Source organism: Saccopteryx bilineata, chromosome 5 (genome assembly GCF_036850765.1).
Source record: "Saccopteryx bilineata isolate mSacBil1 chromosome 5, mSacBil1_pri_phased_curated, whole genome shotgun sequence".
NCBI classification, from domain to species: Eukaryota; Metazoa; Chordata; class Mammalia; order Chiroptera; family Emballonuridae; genus Saccopteryx; species Saccopteryx bilineata.
The window spans coordinates 261,286,833-261,308,604 of NC_089494.1; the positions used below are offsets into that span (position 1 = coordinate 261,286,833).

The window sequence follows — 21,772 nt, forward strand, 5'->3', positions numbered from 1 at the left end:
ATCTATAGACTTGAAAATACAGAAGGAGGTTTCGTGTTAGGAGCACTTTGCAAATCAGCGAGCCTTCAGCTACCAGGATCTTTGCCTAATGATGCTCTGTCGGTTGAATCGCCCCTGGGTGTGAGGGGCCCCCCGCTGATTTCAGCGCTCAGAGCGCTGCTCGCTGCTCGGCAGCCAGGCTAACGTGGAAGCTTTCAGATGTTCCGGGGAGGAGAGCTTAGGCCTCTGAGCCACTCTCTGCAGCTGGCTGCCGCCCAGGCGTGTTCAGTGGTCAGAGCACTGGGAGAATGAACACCCACCAGATGCGGGTCTGTGTGTGTGTGTGTGTGTGTGTGTGTGTGTGTGTGTGTTACTGAGGTTTTGACGCTGACCAAACCAGCAAGAACCAGCGGTTCCTGGCCACAGGAAGTGGGCCTGTGGGCTCTGGGAACAGGAGCGTGCGCGAACAGTGCGCAGCCGATGAAGGAGGAATGGGCGCGGGCCGCCCGGACCTGCAAGACTGTGACCATTGACTTCTTTCTCCTGGTCTTCCCAGGAAGCAGTATCTGGCATCCATAATCATCCAGAATATAGTGACTGAGCATCTGCTGAGCGTCGGGCACGGTGCCAGGTGCGGGCGAGAAGACGTGGTCCCTGCCTGCCTGTCAGGGCTCCCAGTCCAGTGTTGGGGGAGGGGGGCACGCAACAGGCAAGCAAGCACACAGGTGAACTCATGGCCCAGCGCCATGTGTCAGAGGACGGGTGCTGTGTGACAGGGACGGGTGGCGGTGGGGGTGGCACATAAGGGATTTGTAGACCAAGGTGAGGAGTTCAAGCTTCATTCGGGGTGGAAGCCGCAGGAAATTGCTCAGTAGGTGGAGGACAACTGCTGTGTTGTTTTTCACACAGCAGTTGTCGTGCAGTGTTTTTCAACTGCTGGTCCGCGGACTGGTGCCGGTCCGCGCAAGAGGTAACCAACCACCCTGGTGTTGCGTGAAGAGTCTAGAGCCTCTCATCACTGGGTCTGTGGACCAGCGGTGGAAAATCACAGCCCTGAGGGGTGTTTGAAGCAGGCTGTTCTGCTGTTGGGTGGAAATTGGGTGGGAGGGAGCAGCAGAGGAAGCCGTGAGTGGTACCTGGTTCTGGAAGTCCCTGGAACCCCATACAGCAGTGGTCCCCAACCTTTTTTGGGCCATGGACCGGTTTAATATCAGAAAATATTTTCACAGACCGGCCTTTAGGGTGGGACGGATAAATGTATCACGTGACCAAGACAAGCGTCAAGAGTGAGTCTTAGACGGATGTAACAGAGGGAATCTGGTCACTTTTTAAAAATAAAACATCGTTCAGACTTAAATATAAATAAAACAGAAATAATGTAAGTTATTTATTCTTTTTCTGCGGACCGGTACCAAATGGCCCACGGAACGGTACCGGTCCGCGGCCCGGGGGTTACGGACCACTGCTTTAGAGAAAATAAAAATGAACATGTGAGAATTCTTTTTTTCTCCCTTTACTTACTCATGACTAAAAGGACCACTGCCATACAGCAATGCTGTGCTCTTGTGCTTCTAAACAGAAAATAAAAACCTAAGGAGCAGACATCCTCTGAGCAGCCAGCGGCATCTGAGGTCAAGGAGGAAAAGCAGGGCCCATGTGTCTGGAAGGGGATAAAAGAAACAAGAAAGCTCCCAACGGCTCATGTGACATATTTTCAATCATCCGCTTGCTGAAATTTTATTCTAGGTTTCAGGGGTGAATTAAACAAGCGGCTTCACCTGCAGAGAAGCAGCACGGAGCCCCCGGGAAGAGCAGGGGGGTTGGAGGCCTTGCGTTCAGTCCACGACCAGCCGGTGACCTTCAGCAAGTTGTTTCATCTACATGAGCCTCAGCCTCCCATGACGCCCATCTCCAGGCGTGGTACGACGACTCCGTGGGCTGGTGTTTGCGATAGGGACCGGGTCCTGCACTGCCCGTGGGTGCCAGGCAAAGGACAGCATGTCCCCAAACCCAAATCGGAGCATCTTCCAGTGCCTTCAGGACGGACATGCACGCAGGTGGGTTGAAGCAGATGCGGAAACCCCCGCCCGCACCTGGCGGGGAAAAAGGGGAGGAAGGGTGCATCTTGCCGAGAGCAGCGACTTTCAGAAAGAGCCCAAGGCAACCCCGACCTCCACCTTGGACAAGAACGGCGGGACACGTGCTTCTCAGTGGAAAGATAGTCTTTATTGGATTCTTATCACCTTTCAAGGAAAGAGTGGCTCCCGGCAGCGCTGTGTAATTACAGACCTTGCAGGGGCATCGTATATATAAGCAGGAACATTTCCTTACGAGTGAGAAGTAACCCTAGGAAAGTTTGGGGTGGGAGAGGGGACACAGTAGAAGTCTGGTTAAATGTAAGCGGGTTCCTGTCGAGAAAGAAGAACGGGTAACACTTCGCCGTTCGAGGGGTACTCCGAACACACGATGATTTTGCTCGTTCCCAAGCTACGTGTTCATAAGACAGAAGCTGTTGTGCCCTTCTCTTCGTCGTGATCACATAAACCTGCTTGCTTGCCTATCTAACCATCCCGGCGAGCCAACGGGAGTGACAGCAAAGCGTCTAACTATGCTCTAGGTAAGTTTCAGGGTCGTCGGAGCATGAGCCTGCTTTCCAGAAGGTAAGGAGACGTGTGACAGTCTGAGATGCCATGGTGAACAGGGAGACCGTGAGGGGACCGTGGCTGTAGCCGCACCGTGCCCGGGCAGCTGGTGTGCTTCATTCCCCTCGGGTTCTCTCCCTGGGCCGGGCTGCCTCAGCCTTGGCGATCTGGAAGGACCGTGGTGGCCGGGATCGGGTACTCCAAGGCGTTGCAGTCATCCGACAGGAACACCAGATCCTGGAAAAGATGTGCAATGAGCAGGACTGTGACGGGGGGGGGGGGGGGGCTGCAGAGCCCAGGCGCGGATGACAGATGTGGGACTTCCACCTATCCTCAAAGTTGTTCCCTTTGGGTGAAAACCTCCCATCCCTTACTCTCCCAAGGAGAGCTTGTCACGTCTTCACGTTCGCATAGAATCTCATATGTTCTCTGTTATTTAGTGAAGTCACTCATGCATTGGTGGACCAGATGGATAGATGGGGGAGGGAGGGAATGAACGAATGAATGAACCTTAATTACTGAGCAATAACTCTGGGCCCAGCGGTGGGGATACCATAAAAAACACTCAGTGCTCACCTTCAAATGCTGTAGAGTCAGTAACACCACTACTCACCAGACTGTATTAGTGATGGCTTCTTCTTGTCTCCCCCCCCCCCAAAAAAAAAAAACCAAAGGGAGAGGGGAATAAGAAGGAAAACGGGGCCCTGGCCAGTTAGCTCAGCAGTAGAGTGTTGGCCTGACATGTGGAATTCCCAGGTTTGATTCCCGGTCAGGGCATATAGGAGAATTGCCCATCTGCTTCTCCACCCCTCCCCCTCTCCTTCCTCTCTGTCTCTCTCTTCCCCTCCTGCAGCCAAGGCTCCATTGGAGCAAAAGATGGCCCGGGTGCTGAGGATGACTCCATGGCCTTTGCCTCAGGCGCTAGAATGGCTCTGGTAACAGAGCAAAGCCCCAGGTGGGCAGAGCATCGCCCCCTGGTGGGCATGCTGGGTGGATCCTTGTCAGGTGTATGTGGGAGTCTGTCTCTCTGCCTCCCTGCTTCTCACTTCAGAAAAATAAAAAAAAAAAAACAAAAAAAAAAAAAAAAGAAGAAGAAGAAGGAAAATGGGTGTGGGGAGGAAATGCATAACAAGTGTTCTAACTTAAATGTTAATTATTAAAGTTTCCTGAGGACTTGCTCAGCCAGGCATGCTCCTAGGAGTTCTGTGTGTAGACACCCTCCAGGGGTTCTTAGGTCAAGGGCATTACCAGCACCCACACACACGTGCTCAAGCTATAATTACAATTGTCCTTCTAATGATCTTGAGACAGCCAGTGTTCTGTCCCCAGTTCAGAAATGAGGAGACTGGTTGGAGAGGTGAGGGGATGTGCCCATCTGGGAAGCGGGGCGGTGGAGACAGGCGCTTGGGTCTGTCTGAGGCTGAAGCCCGTGCCTCTCGGATCACAGGGAAACTCCACCTTCCACATCTCGACCTGGCTGGTTTCCTGCTCTTCCCGTCTCTTCCCCCTCTTCTGCCCACCACAGGGCACCCCCGAAGCCCCCTCCCCCACAAAGTCTCCTCTGACCCCAGGAAGGGGCTCTGGAGTTCCCAGAATCCTGTAGCCCTCTCCCCGGTCCCATTTGGCTGCAGAGAGTCTGTCTTCCGTGGTTGGCAGGTGGTCCAGGGTGTCGGCTCCACATCAACACAGAGCTTGTGGCGGCGTGGGGGCTCGTCTGGAGTGGCCGTCACTCACCGAGGGGACAGTGGCTGAGGCCGCGCTTTGTGGACGGGAAGCACCCCATACCCTCTTCCTCCTGGTCGTCTCCCTACCCCCTACCCCTCCCCTTCTGAAAGTCCCGGCTGACAACACGCAGCCTAACACCGTCCAGTGACGCCACTCACCCTCCTGCAGAAGGAGTTCAGGATGGTGTACAGCTTCCGCACTTTGTCCTTCAGGGCGTCCACCCGGGCCACTTTCCAGCAGTGTGGCGAGGCCACGAAGTCGCGCAGCTTGGCCAGCACGCAGTAGTTCTGGGAGTGGACGACAGAGGAGGGCTCGTGGGGCATGCCGGTGGCCAGGAGTCGGGAGCTGGAGGCTCCTGCAGCCTCCCTCTCAGATCCCCCCCAGCACTCCCCCCACCCCAGGCGGGCAGACCCCTCTTACGTGGATATCCAGGTACAGTCTGGGCAGGTACCGCACGCACGACCCCTGCAGAAAGGGAAACCAGTTGCTGTGATGCCCACAGGGTCCCAACCTCAGCCTGGTCACAGGAGGCTCTCTGCCAGTCCTGCCACAGCCTGCCCAGCCCCAGGGCCCGGGGGCCTTGATGGGGACAGACGCCGGACTTCCTCGTCCTGGGGCCACAGTCCTCCAGAGTTCGACTTTCAGAGAACAGACTTTATATCATTAGCTGCGAGCTTGGGAACCAACGCAGACATCCACCCGTATACGTGTATATTTAAGCAGTTCTATAACTCTAATGTAGAGATAGCAATGTCTGTTCATAACACACGGTGGTAAAATGGAAGTGTGTGTGCGTGTATATTTCGATATCACTGCATTTTATTTTTTTGCAGGTCTGAAGGCCAGAGACCCAGTGTGGGGGTTGTGGACCCTAACATCTTCTTTGAAATTCTCTGTGTGACCGTGGGCAGGTCTCCTTCTATGTGACTCAGTTTCCTGGTTGTGAAATTAAAGAGTTAGAATACATAATCTTTCCACATCCATCCAGCCCTGCAGTTCTGAGCCTAGACATTGTTTTTGTTTTGTTTTTACATTTTTCAATTCAGATTTCTTGAAGAGATGTTTGCTCTATACATGTGATACCAAGGGGTCTCTGGGTAAATTGTGGAGCAAATTCACAGCAGAACACTGATACAAAAGAATATTAATTTAAGTGATGCTGTCGTTTGAAAGTAAATTGCAAAACTGCTGTGCTGTTTGATCCAATTTGCTCCCACACACGCACACACACTCGTGCACACACTCACGCATGTATGCACACGCACACACCCTTGAAGACCTCTGCACAGACGGAATGCTGAAATACTACCCTCCAGAGTGTCATGGCAGCAGTTACCTCTAGGGGGCAGACTTGCAAGAATATTTATTTTCTTCTTTGTCCTTTGTGCATTTTCCAACCACTCTACAAAGTATTTGACTTTCGTAGTTAGAAAAAAGTAAACATTATGCAACTTTTAAAAGAAAACACAAAGAGAGTGTGAGGGTACCATACACCCCATATCTGAGAAGGATATCATTTTGTTTAAAGTGCTTACAAGTGGGTGAGGGACACTTTTCAGTCTTCCTAAAGCTTTTCATGGAGGTTGTAATTCATTTTGTTTCTACATTGAATCCAGGAGGCCTGGGTTCTAGCTCTGGGCGGGCCCTTGGTCTGGTTCTGAGCCCCTGGGGTCCTCCTCTTAAAAGACTGGTGATAACGAAGGCTGCCACTCCTGGGGTCCCCCACGTGGTCCCCGCTCTGCCTGCTGTGTCTGCTGGCTTCACTCGTCCAACCCTCACAGCTGACCAGAGTGGGTGAGTGCCCAGCCACTCACAGAGCAGGACAGTGAGAGGCCAGGGCTGGGGAGTTTGCCCAGGTCCCATGGCAGGTAGGGATGGAGTCACCCCCCCCCCCCCATAGAGCACCCTGGGGAGGGAAGAGAAATAAGTCATCCAAAGTCGCACTCCTCCTTAACTCCAATATCCCAGACTCTATTGGGAGGCTGGGTTTTTTTTCTTCCTTTCTTACCTTTTACAACAGCTCCTCTGATACTGTATTTGCTACTAAGTTACAAGCAGAAATTGTGAAGCCTTTGATTACGTTTCCTTGTATTTAAATGAAGGGGCTAACCCTTGGGTATCCTATTTAAAAGGATGGGACTAAACACAAACACCCTTAAGATGAACACTGAGCAGAAAAGAGAGACGGCATTTCTTTTTCTTGGTTCAAAGGCAAGTTTTCAGGAAGCAGGTCTGTGCCGACCCTCTGTGGAGGGGACCCTCCGTGGAGGGGACCCTCCGTGGAGGGGACTCACCAAGGGCTCTGCAGTCTGCAGGCTCTGGAAGTCCCCGGTGATCTCGCGGCTCAGGCCCAGCATCCTGGAGTAGCAGGTCGGGGGAGCAGGCCGCGCTGCGGGGAGCCCAGCCAGGAGCAGCAGCAGCAGGGGGAGCAGCCAGGGTGTCATGGTGTAAAGGGACCTCTGGCAGCCCCAGGCCTGCCGCCCCTTTAAGCAGCTGCCTGGGGGTGGTCCTCCACGCCTCCGTTTCCTGTGGGGCCCAGCCAAGGCCATCAGGCACACACACGAGCACGCCCACCTGGCCGGGGACACTGGCTCCTTTCAGACCTGAAGGCCCCCCTTTGTGCGAGGAGGGGCTGCCTGGGGGGTGCAGGACGCCCCGAAGAGGGAAGCGAGGTCACACCTCCTTAGACGCTTCTCCCTCGGTGGCTTTGCCCAACGTGGCAGGACCCGCAGATGAAGGGGGTGGTTCATGAAAGGCCAGGAGTGGGAGGCCAGTCTCCCCAGGCTGGGGACCTGTCACAAAACCAGCTGCTTTCCTGGAGCAGAGTTGGGGGAGGGGAAGGACCAGGAGTGATGGGTTGAGCGCCAGTGATCCAGGGCCTGGGGCCTGGGCCGCTGGGTGTCAAGGCCACCCACCACTGACCAGCCAGGGGAACCTTGAGCGATCACCCCCGCCACCCAGCAGCTGTGTCTGTGCATTGTGCAGGGGGCCTGGTGCAGGCGTGTGTGGTGGGGGAGGTGAGCATTGCCCGGCCAGCCCACTTCCGGCTCAGGGCACGGGCTCCACACACAGGCAGTTCTCCCTGTGTGCCGCTCGGGACAGGGTGCTCTGCGGGCAGCTCTCCGGTGCCCGGTCCTAGGACAGGGAATAAGCCGTCTCCACAGGTGCTCGGTGGACGTGTGGTTACTCACCTCTGGCGATGACCTTGGGCACGCTCCTCAACCTTCCCACTCCTCTCCTTATCGGTGAAGTGGGGGAGATGGGAGCACCCCGCTCAGAAGTCTTAGAGAGGAATAAAAGTCCTTGAGCTAATATCCCTGAGCTGATGTCATAGCCGATGTCACTGTCTCCCTTCCTACGAGTGTCCCTGTGCCACAGGGGCCTCAGAAAACGGCCCCGTTCCAGGTGGGACACTCGAGAATCAGCTCCAGCAACATGCCCGTGGTCACAAAGCTGGGGGCCGATGGGTCCACGGGACTCGGTGTCTTGTCTCCCTTCATCTCCCAACCCACCCGCCACCCCTCCATGTGGGACTGGGGAGGGCAGGAGTTGCAACTGGAGTTGAGTTGGGGCCTCTGGCCTGCCCAAGACCATGGAACAAGCAGGGAGAAGGAGCTGCTGTTAGAGGAAGTTTCTTCCTTAACACCGAGCATCACTCAGGACCCAGTGAGGAGGCGAGGAGGCGAGGAGGCGAGGAGGCGTGAGCACGGGAGCGCTGCTCAATGTGGCACTTATGTGGCAACTATGTAGCTATGGCCTGAGCCTCGCAGAAAGCCAGTGAGGTGGGTGGGGTTATTCCCATTGCCCAGAGGAGGGAACTGAGGGTCAAGGGACATGATACTGTCTGAGATCACAGAGCTAAGAAGGAGACGGACAAAGCTCCAGACTTGTGGCTGTTTGTCTCCAAAGCCTCACTCAGTGCAAGAGAGGGGACCAGGCAAGCCACACACACCCCCCTCGCCCAGAACAAAACAGCCAGAGATGAGGACCCGGTGGGTGAGTGAAAGGAGCGTGGTGTCCTGGACGAGGGTTGGCTCAGGGTCAACCGCAGGGATGGAGACCGTGCTCAGCCTCTCCCTGTTCTGTTTGCCTGGTCCCGGTACCAATTCCCTGTCCGTAAACACTAGCGTCACCCTGGGCAATGCCGGAGATCTTTCCAGTCCTGACGTTCTGTTGATCTGTTTTTCCGTGTTAAAACCGCGGGCGGGATCATGGCATGCCTTCCTGTTTAGCAGGTGAGTGTGCGGCGAGGTGACCTGGGGACCATCTCCCGGGCACCCCCTCAGACAGGCAGGACCAGAGGAAAACACAGGTGCGTTTCTTCTGGATGAAGGAGCCTCCTCACGCTCTCCGTGGGGGTGGGCCCCCTGGCAGCCCAGCCGGCCCAGCCAGGGACACCGCGTCCCCTTTGAAGTGTTCCAGCGCTCTGGGTGTGCTCATCCAGTGAGCGAATGAGTGTCACATTCAGGTCAGGGAAACAAGTCCAGGCACCAAAACAAGCCCTCGGACCATTCCATTCAGATCCGGGAGCCACCCTGCTGCCGGAACTCAGGACCAGCCTGCGCCTTTGAAGTGCAGATGACCTGTCCTGAGGGGCTGACCCTGTCCACCCAGGGCACCCTGGGCGCTTGTCCACGGGCTCCTTGGGCAAACCAGAAGCTCCCCCTGCACCCTGAGCACCGACAGGCAGCTAAGGGGATCTGCCTGCCTGCCTCACCCACCCAGTGCTCCTTGGCATCTTGGTTGGTCAGCACTTGGTGCCCAGCTGGGCAGAGCAGGCGCTTGGGAAGGCTTTGCCGAACAGACCTGGTGGTTGTTAATCTTGTTACGTAGAGCGAGGCACAGCCCGTTAAAAACCCATACAGCGCAGCCCAAACCAGCCTCGTCCTGGGTGCCCCAGACTGTGGCCACGGTGCAGGCGGGCTCGGAGTACCCTCGTGTGTGCTCTGTTCACAGAGGGCCTCTCTGCTAATCTCCCCTGCAGCCATTGGCCCCCTGCCTGGCCCCTTCCCCTGCTCCTTAGCATCAGGCTGCTGTCCGGAATGTGAATAGTAAAAATCCGGGCGGGAATTTGCCATAGACTGAAGCCTTTGTCTTCTCCCAAAGGCTTCACCCATCCCCTTCAGTCTGAGCCGGAGCCTGGGCCCCATGGTGCACGGAGCCTCAGTGTGCCCAGGGAGTGCCCCAGTCAGGGCTAAGGAGCAAGCTGGGGACTAATTCTCAGCTTGATAGCAGCCTAGTCTTCGAATGGATTCTTTATTCCCTTGCTGGACACATAGAGAGTTACATTGTGAGAGTCGCCTGAGATGGACGCAGGGGTAAACCATGAAGGTGGAGAAACGCACGGGGTCAGCGGTGTGCCCGCAGGAGCGCCTCCCTGGCACCGGCTCCCTCTGTGGGGAGCGGGATGGGTACAGAGGGGTGTGTGTGTGTGTGTGGTGGGGGGGCACAGAGAGAGAGAGAGAGAGAGAGAGAGAGAGAATTTGGAAGATGCCATGCTGCTGGAGGAAGAGGCCACAAGCCACGGCATGCAGGAGGCCTCTGGGAGCTGGAAAAGAGCGGGGAGAGGACGCGCCCCTAGAGCGTCCGGAAGGAACGTGTTCCTGCCCAGACCTTGGTTTTTCGCCCAGTGGGACTCATGGTGGACCCCTGGCCTCCGGAACTGTGAGAGAATGGATTGTGTTACTTTAAACCACGCAGGTTCTGGGGGGAGGGGAGTTTGTTACAGCAGCGTAGCACCCCAGCACCCCGTCTGGGAAGTCATCTGCATCAACCCGCCTGGCGCTGGTGTTTCTTTACAGCCTCCTTGCCAAGCGCTCATCCAGAGTGGCTTGCATACCTCCCTGGACGGGGAGCTCATTGCCCCCGAAGGCCTCCCACCGGTTCTGTGCAGCTCTGACACAAATTCCTCCCGAAGTGAAGGTGAGGTGGGTGACTCCCTGCTGCTGCCATCCTTGGCCTAAACCTCCGGTGCCTTCTAGGACCACAATCACTCCTCACTCTGTTCCCGCCAGTGGCCCTGCCCTCCCCCACCCCGTGATACAGACTTGGTTCTCTTTCAGAGCAAATGTCCCCGTTTCTTGAAACTTCTTTCCATGGGAAGTGGTTTCAAGACCCTTTTCCACAATCATATCACATGTAGCGTCTCTGCCCGGAGTGGGCTGTCTCCTCCCAGTCGCCAGTCCTAGAGGAGAAATATACCCTTGCCAGCCGGTTTCAAATTCTGCCCTGCTTCCCTGAGGCCTGGAGGATCGTCTGAGGTCTGTAGCGGGGTCCTGGGCCAGCTCTCGGCCATCCCATCCGGAGCCTTCTCTGCCAGCATGCTGACTCAGGGGGCGATGATGGTGATGACGATGATGACAATGATGACAGTCGCTAACTCTGACAGTGCCGCCTTGCTCCGAGCCAGTATTGATTCCTTTCTGTGTTTTATGGTTTTGGTTTTGTTTGTTTGTTTTAGTGAGAGGAGGGGAGGCAGAGAGACTGACTCTCGCATGTGCCCCGACTGGGATCCACCCAGCAAGTCCACCGAGGGGTGATGCTCTGCCCATCTGGGGCTGCTGCTCTGTTGCTCAGCAATGGAGCCATTCTTCTTAGTGCCTGAGGCCGAGGCCATGGAGCCATCCTCAGCGCCTGGGCCATCTCACTCGGACCAATTGAGCCATGGCTGCGGGAGGAAGATTGAGAGAGAGAGAGAAGGGGGAGCGGAGAAGAAATAGATGGTCACTTCTCCTGTGTGTCCTGACCAGGAATCAAACCTGGGACATCCACGTGCTGGGCCGATGCTCTACCACTGAGCCCACCAGCCAGAGCTGATGCACTGGTTCTATTATCATCATGTCAGGGCACTGAGACATAAAGGTTAAGTGACTTGCTCCAAATCACACTCTATTAGCAATCAAAGTGTTTGCAGTTCTCACCCAAGTGGGCTTTGGCCTTTGTATAGGCTGTTTCCTTTGGTTCTGCTTCTTTGGTTGAACCTGGACACATATACCATCAGCTCCAACTTAAAGCTGAGTCCCTGTGTGGTCACAAAGTGGCTGCAAATACAGTCTAGGACACACGCTATCTCATCCCTGTCCAGGGAGGTAACATCCCCCAACCACTGGAGGAAGCCCTGAGCTGTGTGCCAGAAGCTGACCCTGCCCCGTGTCTGTCTGGTGACCTAGTGAGTGTTTTTCGTGGCCTGGGTCTCCTTTTTGGCATTCCTAGAAGAAGAGCACTTAATCTTTCCCTTCTGGCTGTTCAGACTGGCCTGTTCCAATACGTGATGCAGGTAACCAGGGACTTGCTCTTTGCTCCCAGCCCCAGTGGGCTATGGGAAATTCCTGAGCCGACCATAAGAAACAGGAACTCCCCGTTTCCTTGGTCCCTGGTCACTTGGCTCAAACGCTGAATCACGCCTTTCCACAGCGTCCCCTACGTTGCTGTCCCGTGCGCGCTTGTGAAGGCAGCCAAGGTCGAAATGGCCACGGCCCCTCTCACGTCTCCTCTGTTGCCCAACACCCGGCCAGTAGCCGTCTTTGTGGAGGACAGGAAGAGCTTCCGTTCTGTGGGACACGTCAGACCGGACACACACGGACTCGCTGCAATGCTAGCGGCAGGACCTGGCATTGAGAGACCTCGGGTCTCTCCTCCCTGCCTGCCTCCCGAGGTCAGGATCCAGGTGAGCCGGGGCCCCCTGTGCGGCCCTGACCCTGCACTCACAGCCTGCAGGTACTGGAAGTGGGGGGGGGGGGATAGGTGGAGCAACCAGTCAGACGGTGGCCTCCGGCGTTCCTGCCGACAGCTGTGTTCCTTTGGTGAAAAGCAACACCTCTTCACCCGGCTCCGGCTCCGGCTCCAGCTCGGCTCCGGCTCCGGCTCCGGCTCCGGGATGTGTTTCTGAGCTTGTTCCTTGAGCCGTTGGAAACCTCAAGTGGAAAGTTGGCCCGCACGGTCCAGAGGGAAGGAGCGAAGACAAACACCGGGGTTGGGCTTGGCTTCCCGACAGCGGTTATGAAAAGGCTCCCATGTTCTAGAATAGAGACGCCTCTATGAGCCTCAAAACATGGGTTCAACATTTCAGGAGAAGCGATGCACCAGACAAGTCCTCCCAGATGGCCTTCCTGGGCCTGTTGACGCAGCAAGGAGTCAGGAAAAAAAATCTCTTTTAGGAAGAGAACCGACTTGGCTGAGTACAGAGGGCACAGGCTTCGGAGTTACACAGACTTCTGTTTGATCTTACTAGTGTTTTTGTTTTGTTTTTATTTTCAGTTACAGTTGGCGTGTAACATTATATTAGTTTCGGGTGTACGACATGGTGCTTTGACATTTATATACATTACAGAGCGAGGCTCCCGAGAAGCTGAGGACCCGTCTGGCCCCCATAGTTATTACAATATTATGACTATCGTCCTGACGCCATACTTGACATCGCCGTCACTATGTTTATGACTGGCAATTTGCACCCCTTAACCCCCCTTCCACTTCTGCGAGGGTGTGACTGTGTGCAAACCTCGTCATCCCATGTCTGTCTATGATGCGCGGAGTTCCTAACATTTATTGCAGAGTTTTTGTATTGATGAAACAAACACAAAACAGCTGGTGTGATGGTGAGGGCTGTGGTTTTCATTTTTTTTTTTTTTTTTGTATTTTTCTGAAGTGAGAAGCGTAGAAGCGTAGAGACAGACTCCCGCATGCGCCCGACCAGGATCCACCCGGCACGCCCACCAGGGGGCGATGCTCTGCCCATCTGGGGCATCGCTCTGTTGCAACCAGAGCCATTCTAGCACCTGAGGCAGAGGCCATGGAGCCATCCTCAGTGCCCGGGCCAACTTTGCTCCAATGGAGCCTCGACTGGGGGAGGGGAAGAGAGATACAGAGAGAAGGGGAGAGGAAAGGGTGGAGAAGCAGATGGGTGCTTTTCCTGTGTGCCCTGGCTGGGAATTGAACCCAGGACTTCCACACTGGCTGACGCCCTACCACTGAGCTAGCCAGCCAGGGACTCATTGTATCTTTTATTTATTTATTTTTTTCCAGTTAAAGACCTTGTAGGCCAATTCTTGCCCCTGCACCCCCACTACGGACATGGTGATGGGTACATGTCCCAGGATGGAGTAGTTGATACCCTTCCCAGGGATTCACAGATGGCTGAGAAAGTGGCTCCTGAATCCCACCTCCATTGTTCCTACATGGCTTCCAGGGAATGTCCCCACCTCCCTGGAGTGGGAATGTCTGCCAGCAGCCGGGCCAGGATGGGCCCTCAGCGGGGCTGGGAGGTGGACGGAGGGAAGTCGGATAGAGCCACATCTCTCGTTCCAGTCCCGGAGGCCGGGTCCTGAGATTCCGCCTGAGACTCTGTAAGCGGCTCTGGGCTCATTTCCGGTAACAGAGCTCGCGTCTCCTCCGGGCCAGCGCCGGCGGCTGCAGTGGCTTTCCTCTGTCTCTGGCAGATGAGAGAGCTCCTCGACGAGCCACCGACTGCCCAGCTGTCGGTGCCGGTCATCACCGACGGCCAGACTCCTCTCTTCCCCAGACCGTGTCGGCGCTGAGCTGCCCTGGGCCCTTGAAGTCATGTGTGGCCATGGGAGTAAGTCTGTGTGGTGACACTTGGGGGGAATGACGTGTTGCTGCCGGACAGAGGCTTTCCGAGCCTGTGTGGACATTGGCGTACTCTTTCTCTCTGCCATGGGACCAGTCGGAGATGGTGGCTGCCCTGCCAGCCTCCCCCTGAGGGAGGGGAGACCTGCCGATGTCCCGGCCCACCTGAGCGGTGGCCTGTGGCTTGTTCGTGATCACAGCAGAACCTAGCCCAGCCTGACCGTGTAGGGCCGAACCCTGCGGCGACCTTCCATGGCCCCCGTAGAATCCCTTTCCTTTTGGGAGGGGCGGAACCCATGCATAAAATGAGACACCTCTCCTAAGGTTGGGTTAGTCATACGGTGAAAGAGTTAGCCCAATGGCCAAAGGCGTCTTGCAGATGTCCTTGAGGGGACTAACCAGTGGGCTTTGAGTTAATCAAAAGCGATAACGCGGGTGATCCAGTCGCCTGAGCCCTTTAAAAGCAGAGAGGGTTCTCAGGTTGGTGGCAGGAGGGGAAATCAGAGAGCTTCCCGTGTGGAAAGTACTTGGCCTGACATGGCGGGTTTGAAGGAGGAGGGGGCAACATGAGAAGGAATGCAGGTGGCCTCCGGGGGCCGAGTGTCGCCCGGGGCTGGCAGCTGGCAAGGACAGGGGAACCTCAGCCCTGCAGTCATGGGAACTGGGTTCTTTCAATGCCTGAGCGAATGTGGGAGTGATTCTTCCCAGAGCCCCCAGCTACGAGCCCAGGTCTGTGTGTCCCTGGGGCGAGAACCAGCCGATGTCACCTGGTGTGAGCCCTCAGGAGCTGTGAGCTAACAGGCTATGATGTCTCTGCTCATTCATCAGGCGGCAACAGAACACGTATACACTGAACACTATTATTATTTGAGGTTATTCACTGAGGATTATAATTTTTTCAACTCAGTGACTCGTGCGCTGTTCCCCGCACTCAGGATTCCAGATGGCAGGGGCAGAGCGGGGTGTCTCTGTGCTCCCTGGGCCAAGCTCCAGGCCTGGAAGGGGTGCTCTCAAGAGTGTGCGAGGTGGACACCCAGCAGAATTGTGAAGTTGCTGCAGCTTTTCCGCCAGCCTGCCGCATCCCACCGCGGGCGGGTCGGGAACCGGGAATTGAAGGAAGGACAGCTGACGTGAATCCGGAGACGCTGGCTGCTGCTGCCCGCCTTAGGGTGCCCTGCGTGTTACCCAGTGCGTCCTCGTAGAGCCCTCCAGGGCATGTGCCGGTACCGGCCCATCTCCGCTGCACAGAGACAACGCCGGTAGGCACCACGCTAGGGAACTTGCTCAAGGTCACACGCTATCTAAGGGTAGGGCCCAGGTTCCAACCCGACAGGCTGGCTCAGGTCTGTGTCCCTAACTACCGGGTATCCTGCCACCTGAAAGAAGAGACTTGATAAATTTTATTTGCTGAAGGGCAGAGAGAAAAGAAGAAGAAAGAAAATAACTGACTTAGAGGCTTGACCAGCCGTGTGATATTGGGCAGGTCCCCCCGCTCTACCTGGGGACTTTCACTTCCTTGGACAGTGTGAAGGGTGACTTTAGTGAAGGTGACGTTTTGGGTTTTTCTCTATTCTAAACGTGGTGATTTCACTGCTGGCAAGGGGCCCATCGTGGGCGTGCGCGTCCTCTCTGCTGGCTGCATGGCCGACCCCGGGCTCCCGTCCACCACTTTGTCAGCCCGCCAAGTTGGGAAGACGCTTGACCCAGGTTCTCAGTGTCCTGGTGCCCCTCACAGAACAGTGAGCATGAGGATAAGTGGGTATGGTACCAGTTTCAGGCAGAACGGGGGATGTCCAAGAGTAGTCTCCCTTCCCAGACCCCGTCTTTGGAGCCTATGGACAATCTCCCCACGGTTAGCAGATTGCTTTCAGGGTTCCAGATTTTTTCCCTTTTGTTTTGTTTCTGAGGCACTAAACGATTCACCCGATGGACTCTTTTCAACAGATGTGCAGAACGGACGTAGCTGACCCGATATGCTTGTTGCAATGGTGTTGTGCTTATAAAACCAGAGTTCCTGGATACCTGGCACCCAGGACCAGCAACCAGCGACGGCTCCTGCTGTATGGAAAACATACTGCACCCTCCTCCTTTAACGATCACTTTTATGGGGAAAGATGACCCATTTCTTGTGCAATGCGATGAGCATTTCTAGCTACCGATCCTGCCCTGTACCTATGACAAAATGATTCTTTTGGGATAAAATGTATGTAAGATACTTTTTTTCTTTTTTTTACCACTTTTAAGCGTCTGTCCAGTTCAGTGGCGTTAAAGTACATTCACGCTGTAAAGCCAGTAGCCACGGCCACCATCATAGCCGTCTAGCTAATGCAGGTTCACATTCGATTCGAACAGTCGGTAATGAAACAACAGAGCCAAGAACTGGTGGGCCATTAGCTTTAATCTTAGCTTGCACCTGGTGGGCAAGAAATACACACAGACTTCCCTTTCCATTCAGGGCTCCCAAAGCCACTGACTTATCCGAGTTTCCTAGAATCAAAGGTTTCTACCTCACCAGCCTTATTCACCTCTGTTCCCCATCTCCTTCTCTCTGCACAAACTCTGCACAAACTGGCTTCTCCTTCAGCACCTCCCCCATCTTGGCTGCTTCTCCTCTCCTCCATGTGGCCTTTCTCTGCTCTCCTCTCTAATGCTAATCTCAGGAACCCAGAGAAAGCAAGCTCCCGGTCTGCCCCACTTCATAGTGTAGAAATCAAAACCTTTAATCCAATATACAAACAAGGAAGTCTCTGATACCAAGTCACTTAGGGTGGGAAAGGCTTAGTCTTAAAACTAAGCCTTAGGCTATAACAACCCTGCCTGCTTACAGCCTGTCCCCCACACCCAGTGCAAACTGTAAGGGAGCAAACCTATATATCATATTTACAAACTTATTTGACCAACACACACTGTCCTGCAATTGTCACAATCATCACCAGCGTCCTCTCCAGATCGTTTTCATCTCCCCAAACTGAAACTCAATCCCCATGACACAACTCTCCGCCCCTCCCCCCACCCTGGGGCACCTTCACCTTCTCCACTCTCCCTGAGGTGCCAGCTTGATTTAGGGGTTCTAACTCACACCAGAGAGCAGAACTCAGGGCTCACATACTAGCTCTGTCCCTTTCTAGTGGTGTGACTTTCTCCGCTTCCACATCTGTGAAATGGAAACAACACTGCTTACTCCCCCCCCACCCCCCTCCAGCCCCCAGGGCTGAGAGAAGATTAACCGGTCTATTATGCAAAGCCCCGAGGTCTGATGTAAACATTGTTAATCAAGTGATTTCCAGCCCCAGAGTGAGAGTCTCAACACTAAGGGGCTCAGGGCCGGGTGGGGCGGGGTAGGCTGTGGCGTGTCACCTCTGTCCCCAGGAACCAGCCCAGCGCTCCGCCCCAGCAGTACAGAGCATTGTCGGCAGAAGGAGCAGGTACAAGCAGGTACAAGACGTCCGCACTGCCTTTCCTCTCCCTGTACGACGGCCACTTGGAGCCCAGCGCCCAGCACCAGCACCATCACCACCAAACAGGCGCCCAGCTGGGCCCTGGCCCCCTGAGGGAGTGCCACTTGGTCGTCCAGTGCCCCTGGACGCCAGCCCCTGTGAGTGAAGTTAGGGCTTGCTCCCGCGGGCAGCGTTGGGAGAGTTTTGGCTGGGTAGCCAGCTCACACCCGGGGCAGGAAGTGAGGAGAATAACTGTAACCCGGGGGGAAAGTGGTCCAGCCTCTGCAGAAACCATTTCAGGACCTGGCGCGGCCTCTCTACGTGGCTTGGCACGGAGAGCCGTGTTAAGTGTGACCGCCTATTTATTTTCTTTTTTTCTCTGAATAGGTCCCTTTTTTTCCTTCCCAAGGAGGCCATAGTTTCTGAGGGTGCGGCTTGCCGAGGGCCTGGCGTAAGGAAGGTGAGGAGGACCGAAATATTTGTTGAGCACTTAAACGATCGCCAGTCTCAGAACTTGCTCTCTTTACAACCAGCCTGAGAGCTGAGGGTAAAATGCCTCTGACGCTCGGAGCTCCTAGGCTCAGAGGGGCTCAGGGGTCTTGCCAAAGTTGTGACGCTGCTAACAGACGGACTGGTAACAGATACTCAGGTCTTCCCGAGGTCAGAGCCAATGCTCTTTATGGTCCAGTGTCTTGAAACCACCTTCCCTGGCCAGGCTTCTCCAAATTTGCTGACACCCACATGGGCTGCACTTACGTCTCGCAGGCTTTCAAAGGACCTAGGGAGTTTTGCAAATTGAGCTAAATTCACTGTTGCATAGGAGACAGGAGACCCCCTTCAACCTAATATACAAATTCTACCATTGAAACATTTCAAAACAATGAAGAAAAGGCAAAGAAAGCAGAGAGAGAGGAATAGTGTGTATGCTTCCAGACTGCTCACACAGATTTCACGCTACGTGACATAGCCTTCCCTAATTCCATTTCGACTCCAAGGAGCGTGGGACTCTTATTGATTTGCTTATAGATTTGTTCAGCAGCAAGTTATTAAATTAAGTAGCAATTGCACCTCTGACCGCTGTAGATGTCCTCTTTTGAAAATGAAACAGCAAATGAGTGGAAATTAATCAAGTCTTTCTCACCAACTGAACTGCCATAGCAATCTTTTATATGCGGGCATCAAAAGTGTCAGATTTCTCTCTGACACCTGGGTTTCTGACCATGCTGTTCCCTCGCCAGGGACACTATTCCTTGCTCTCAGCCCGCCTGCAATCAAGCCTCGACTCCTGGGCATCTGGACTGCCCCTTCCCTGACAAGGCAAGATGAGGTGCCTGCTGTGCTCCCCAGAGGTTCCTGTACTTACTGGTCCTGACACGAGTCACAGATCTTTGCTAGTTTACTGTTCTTTGTTCTTGTAGACCTCTCCGTTGCCCACAGCTGGACCCTGAGCACCCAGCACAGAGACTGCTGCCAGAAACATTCCATGTGCTCCCCCACTCCTCCCAAATGTTTGATGAGTGAATGGCAGAATAAACCCATTCTACCAATAGCCTTCCTGCAGGGCTTCCCGCCCAGCTTTCATTTTCACTATTGATGGCATGATATATAGACTGCATACACACACACACACACACACACAGTGTGTCTGGAAAATCATGGTGCACTTTTGACCCGTCACAGGAAAGCAACAAAAGACGATAGAAATGTGAAATCTACACCAAATAAAATGAAAACTCTCCCAGTTTCACTTATTCAGTGCAGTTCGATGTGGGCTCATGCACAGATTTTTTAGGGCTCCTCAGGTAGCTATCCCGTATAGCCTCTACAGACTCGTCACTGACTGATGGCCTATCAGAACGGGGTTTCTCCACCAAACTGCCTATTTCCTTCAACTGCTTATCCCACCCAGTAATGTGATTCCTATGTGGTGGTGCTTCATTATAAACACGCCGATATTCACGTTGCACTTTGGTCACGGATTCGAATTTAGCAAGCCACAGAACACACTGAACTTTCCTCTATACCGTCCACATCTCGACTGGCATGACTGTGGGCTGCTCCGCTGTATACACGGTGTTACGTCATCATCTGCGCATGCGCACATGCTGCCACATCATCCTACAGAAACTGGAAGGGTTTTTCTTCCAGTATACACACACACATATTGCCTGATGCTTTGCAAAATTGATCTGCACACTTAAAAACAGCTTCACCTTTTTGTGCACAGGTCCGATGTTTTACGGAATAATCTTTACATTCTCCTGCTTGATTGATTATTCAAAAATAAGAAAAACAAAGCTTTCCTCATCCTTATAGTTATTCGGCTGATTCTTTTAGCTGCTCTTGGAGTCTTCTCCAGGCTCCGTCACTGGACGCTGGCTCTCCATGTGATTTCACGGCAGCCTTGTCACAGCGGTCCCGCAGCGAGGTCAGCAGCAAGAGACTTAATTACTCCCCTCTCCCCCCACCGCTGTTGTCTGCTTTCCCCCTCCTGGCCATCAGTGACTGCCTTCAACGGCGGCTAAAAATGCACTTTCATGGCTGGACATAAATTTGATTACAGAATCCCAGGAGCACCTGCACAGTTGTCTGAAAGCCGCCAGCATTTACAGACCCCGCTGGGGAGGTACTGAGGGCCGAGCTGAGCGTGGGACACTTGGAGCCCGACAGCCTCGCGAGATTTGAGAAGCGCACTGTGTGGTCATTTCGCCACCACGCTGCCCGCACCACGTGCTTCCTTCATGTATAGCGCCCCCCAGTGCCCATCTCATGGGAGGTCCCCATGCAAGTTCACTGAAGAAGTGACCAGAGGAGTCAGTCTCTGAGACTTACTGTTTATGTACAGAAAATGGAAAAACTGTGTTTATAGGAGGGTTAAAATGATTAATTTTTGTAACATGCTTATTATACCACTTGGCACGTTGCAGTTGCTCAATGAATGGATAAATGGTGATTAGCATTCTTAGTAGGGGCTGGAAGCGGGATTGGAAATTCATGCTGGGAGGAGGACAAGGGGAAGGGAGTTAGAAAAGGGGACAATACATTCACCAATGCTTCCTTCCCCAGTACTTTGGGTGATCCTTCCCCATGTCTGCGGCATCTAACCATGGGATCTCCTGAGGGTGCAGGGGGGGAGACATGGTCAGCATCTCCGATGCCGGTGCCTAGACGCCATGGACCGTGCTGCAGCCTGCTTGGTGGGGTGTTATCATCATGGTTCTTGGCTGATCAGGCCCTGTTCACTTCTCTGGGCATCCCAGGGATGGTGTAAGCTAATGAACATCCTTTCGGGCTTATATGTCCTAGGACTCATTCTGCTTTTGGCAACAAGGAATCCCGATTGTGCACTTTGTCAGTAGGTATAATTTTATCGCCTGTCACCAATACCATTTTTGCCTATATCAAAGGTTTGTGTAAATATAATAATACATGCTAAAGCCACCTGAAGGCAGCTAGGTGCAGTGATCATAGGGACTGTGAGTGGTTTTTTTGATTTTTTGAAGCTGGAAACGGGGAGAGACAGTCAGACAGACTCCTGCATGCGCCCGACCGGGATCCACCCGGCACGCCCACCAGGGGCGAAGCTCTGCACACCAGGGGGCGATGCTCTGCCCCTCCAGGGCGATGCTCTGCCACCACCAGAGCCACTCTAGCGCCTGGGGCAGAGGCCAAGGAGCCATCCCCAGCACCCGGGCCATCCTTGCTCCAATGGAGCCTTGGCTGTGGGAGGGGAAGAGAGAGACAGAGAGGAAGGAGGGGGGGTGGAGAAGCAAATGGGCGCTTCTCCTATGTGCCTTGGCCAGGAATCGAACCCGGGTCCCCCGCACGCCAGGCCGACGCTCTACCACTGAGCAAACCGGCCAGGGCCGACTGTGAGTGTTTTACTCTCCACTGAATACCCAGCACTTAGCACAGCGCCCGGATTATAGTAGGTGCTCAATGAATACTGGCTGAAAATCACTACATCATTACAACCTAACTGATTCTCATCATCACCATCACCATTTCTGCTCCTTCCCCATTTCGGGCCCCCTGTGGTTCTGATTATGCAAATTGGGTCCAGGTGGCTGTGCAGTCAGAGGAGGCAACCCTGCTCATGGGGATCCTGAAATCAAGGGGACCTGAGCAAGTAGGATCAGGTTCTACCAGCAATAGTTCATATCTGGGTGGAAAACTAATGCTTGTGCTGCTGGCATTTTGGGGCAGGTGGTTCCAAAATTCCAACAGTCTCAGGAACAGTCTTTTATAGTTACATATTATTATAGTTACATATTAAAGACCAAGGCAAGGTTGGCATTGTTAAGTGCACACAACAGTTCTCTAGCATCAGTCTGAGTGTATCATGCTGAGACTGACATTTTAATGCCTTAGAAGACTCCCAGTGTTGACACTATTGACCTTTTGGGA

General features: G+C 54.2%; 1 protein-coding gene across 3 annotated transcripts in view; it reads right to left on the reverse strand.

Annotated features, from left to right (window-relative positions):
• Nucleotides 1-2,183: 2,183 nt before the first annotated feature.
• Nucleotides 2,184-21,772, reverse strand: part of CYTL1 (cytokine like 1) — a 37,892-nt gene continuing 18,303 nt past the window's right edge. For 2 of the 3 annotated variants that reach the window (XM_066280596.1, XM_066280595.1), the window contains exons 2-6: nt 7,538-7,628; nt 6,641-6,872; nt 4,767-4,811; nt 4,505-4,633; nt 2,184-2,858 (exon numbers count right to left, since the gene is read on the reverse strand). In XM_066280596.1, the coding sequence (XP_066136693.1) occupies nt 2,775-2,858; nt 4,505-4,633; nt 4,767-4,811; nt 6,641-6,790 (408 nt within the window). In that variant the 5' untranslated portion in view covers nt 6,791-6,872; nt 7,538-7,628 and the 3' untranslated portion in view covers nt 2,184-2,774. Of the gene's footprint in view, nt 2,859-4,504; nt 4,634-4,766; nt 4,812-6,640; nt 7,034-7,537; nt 7,629-21,772 lie in introns of those variants that run through there. The other variant, XM_066280594.1, reaches the window with a different exon arrangement.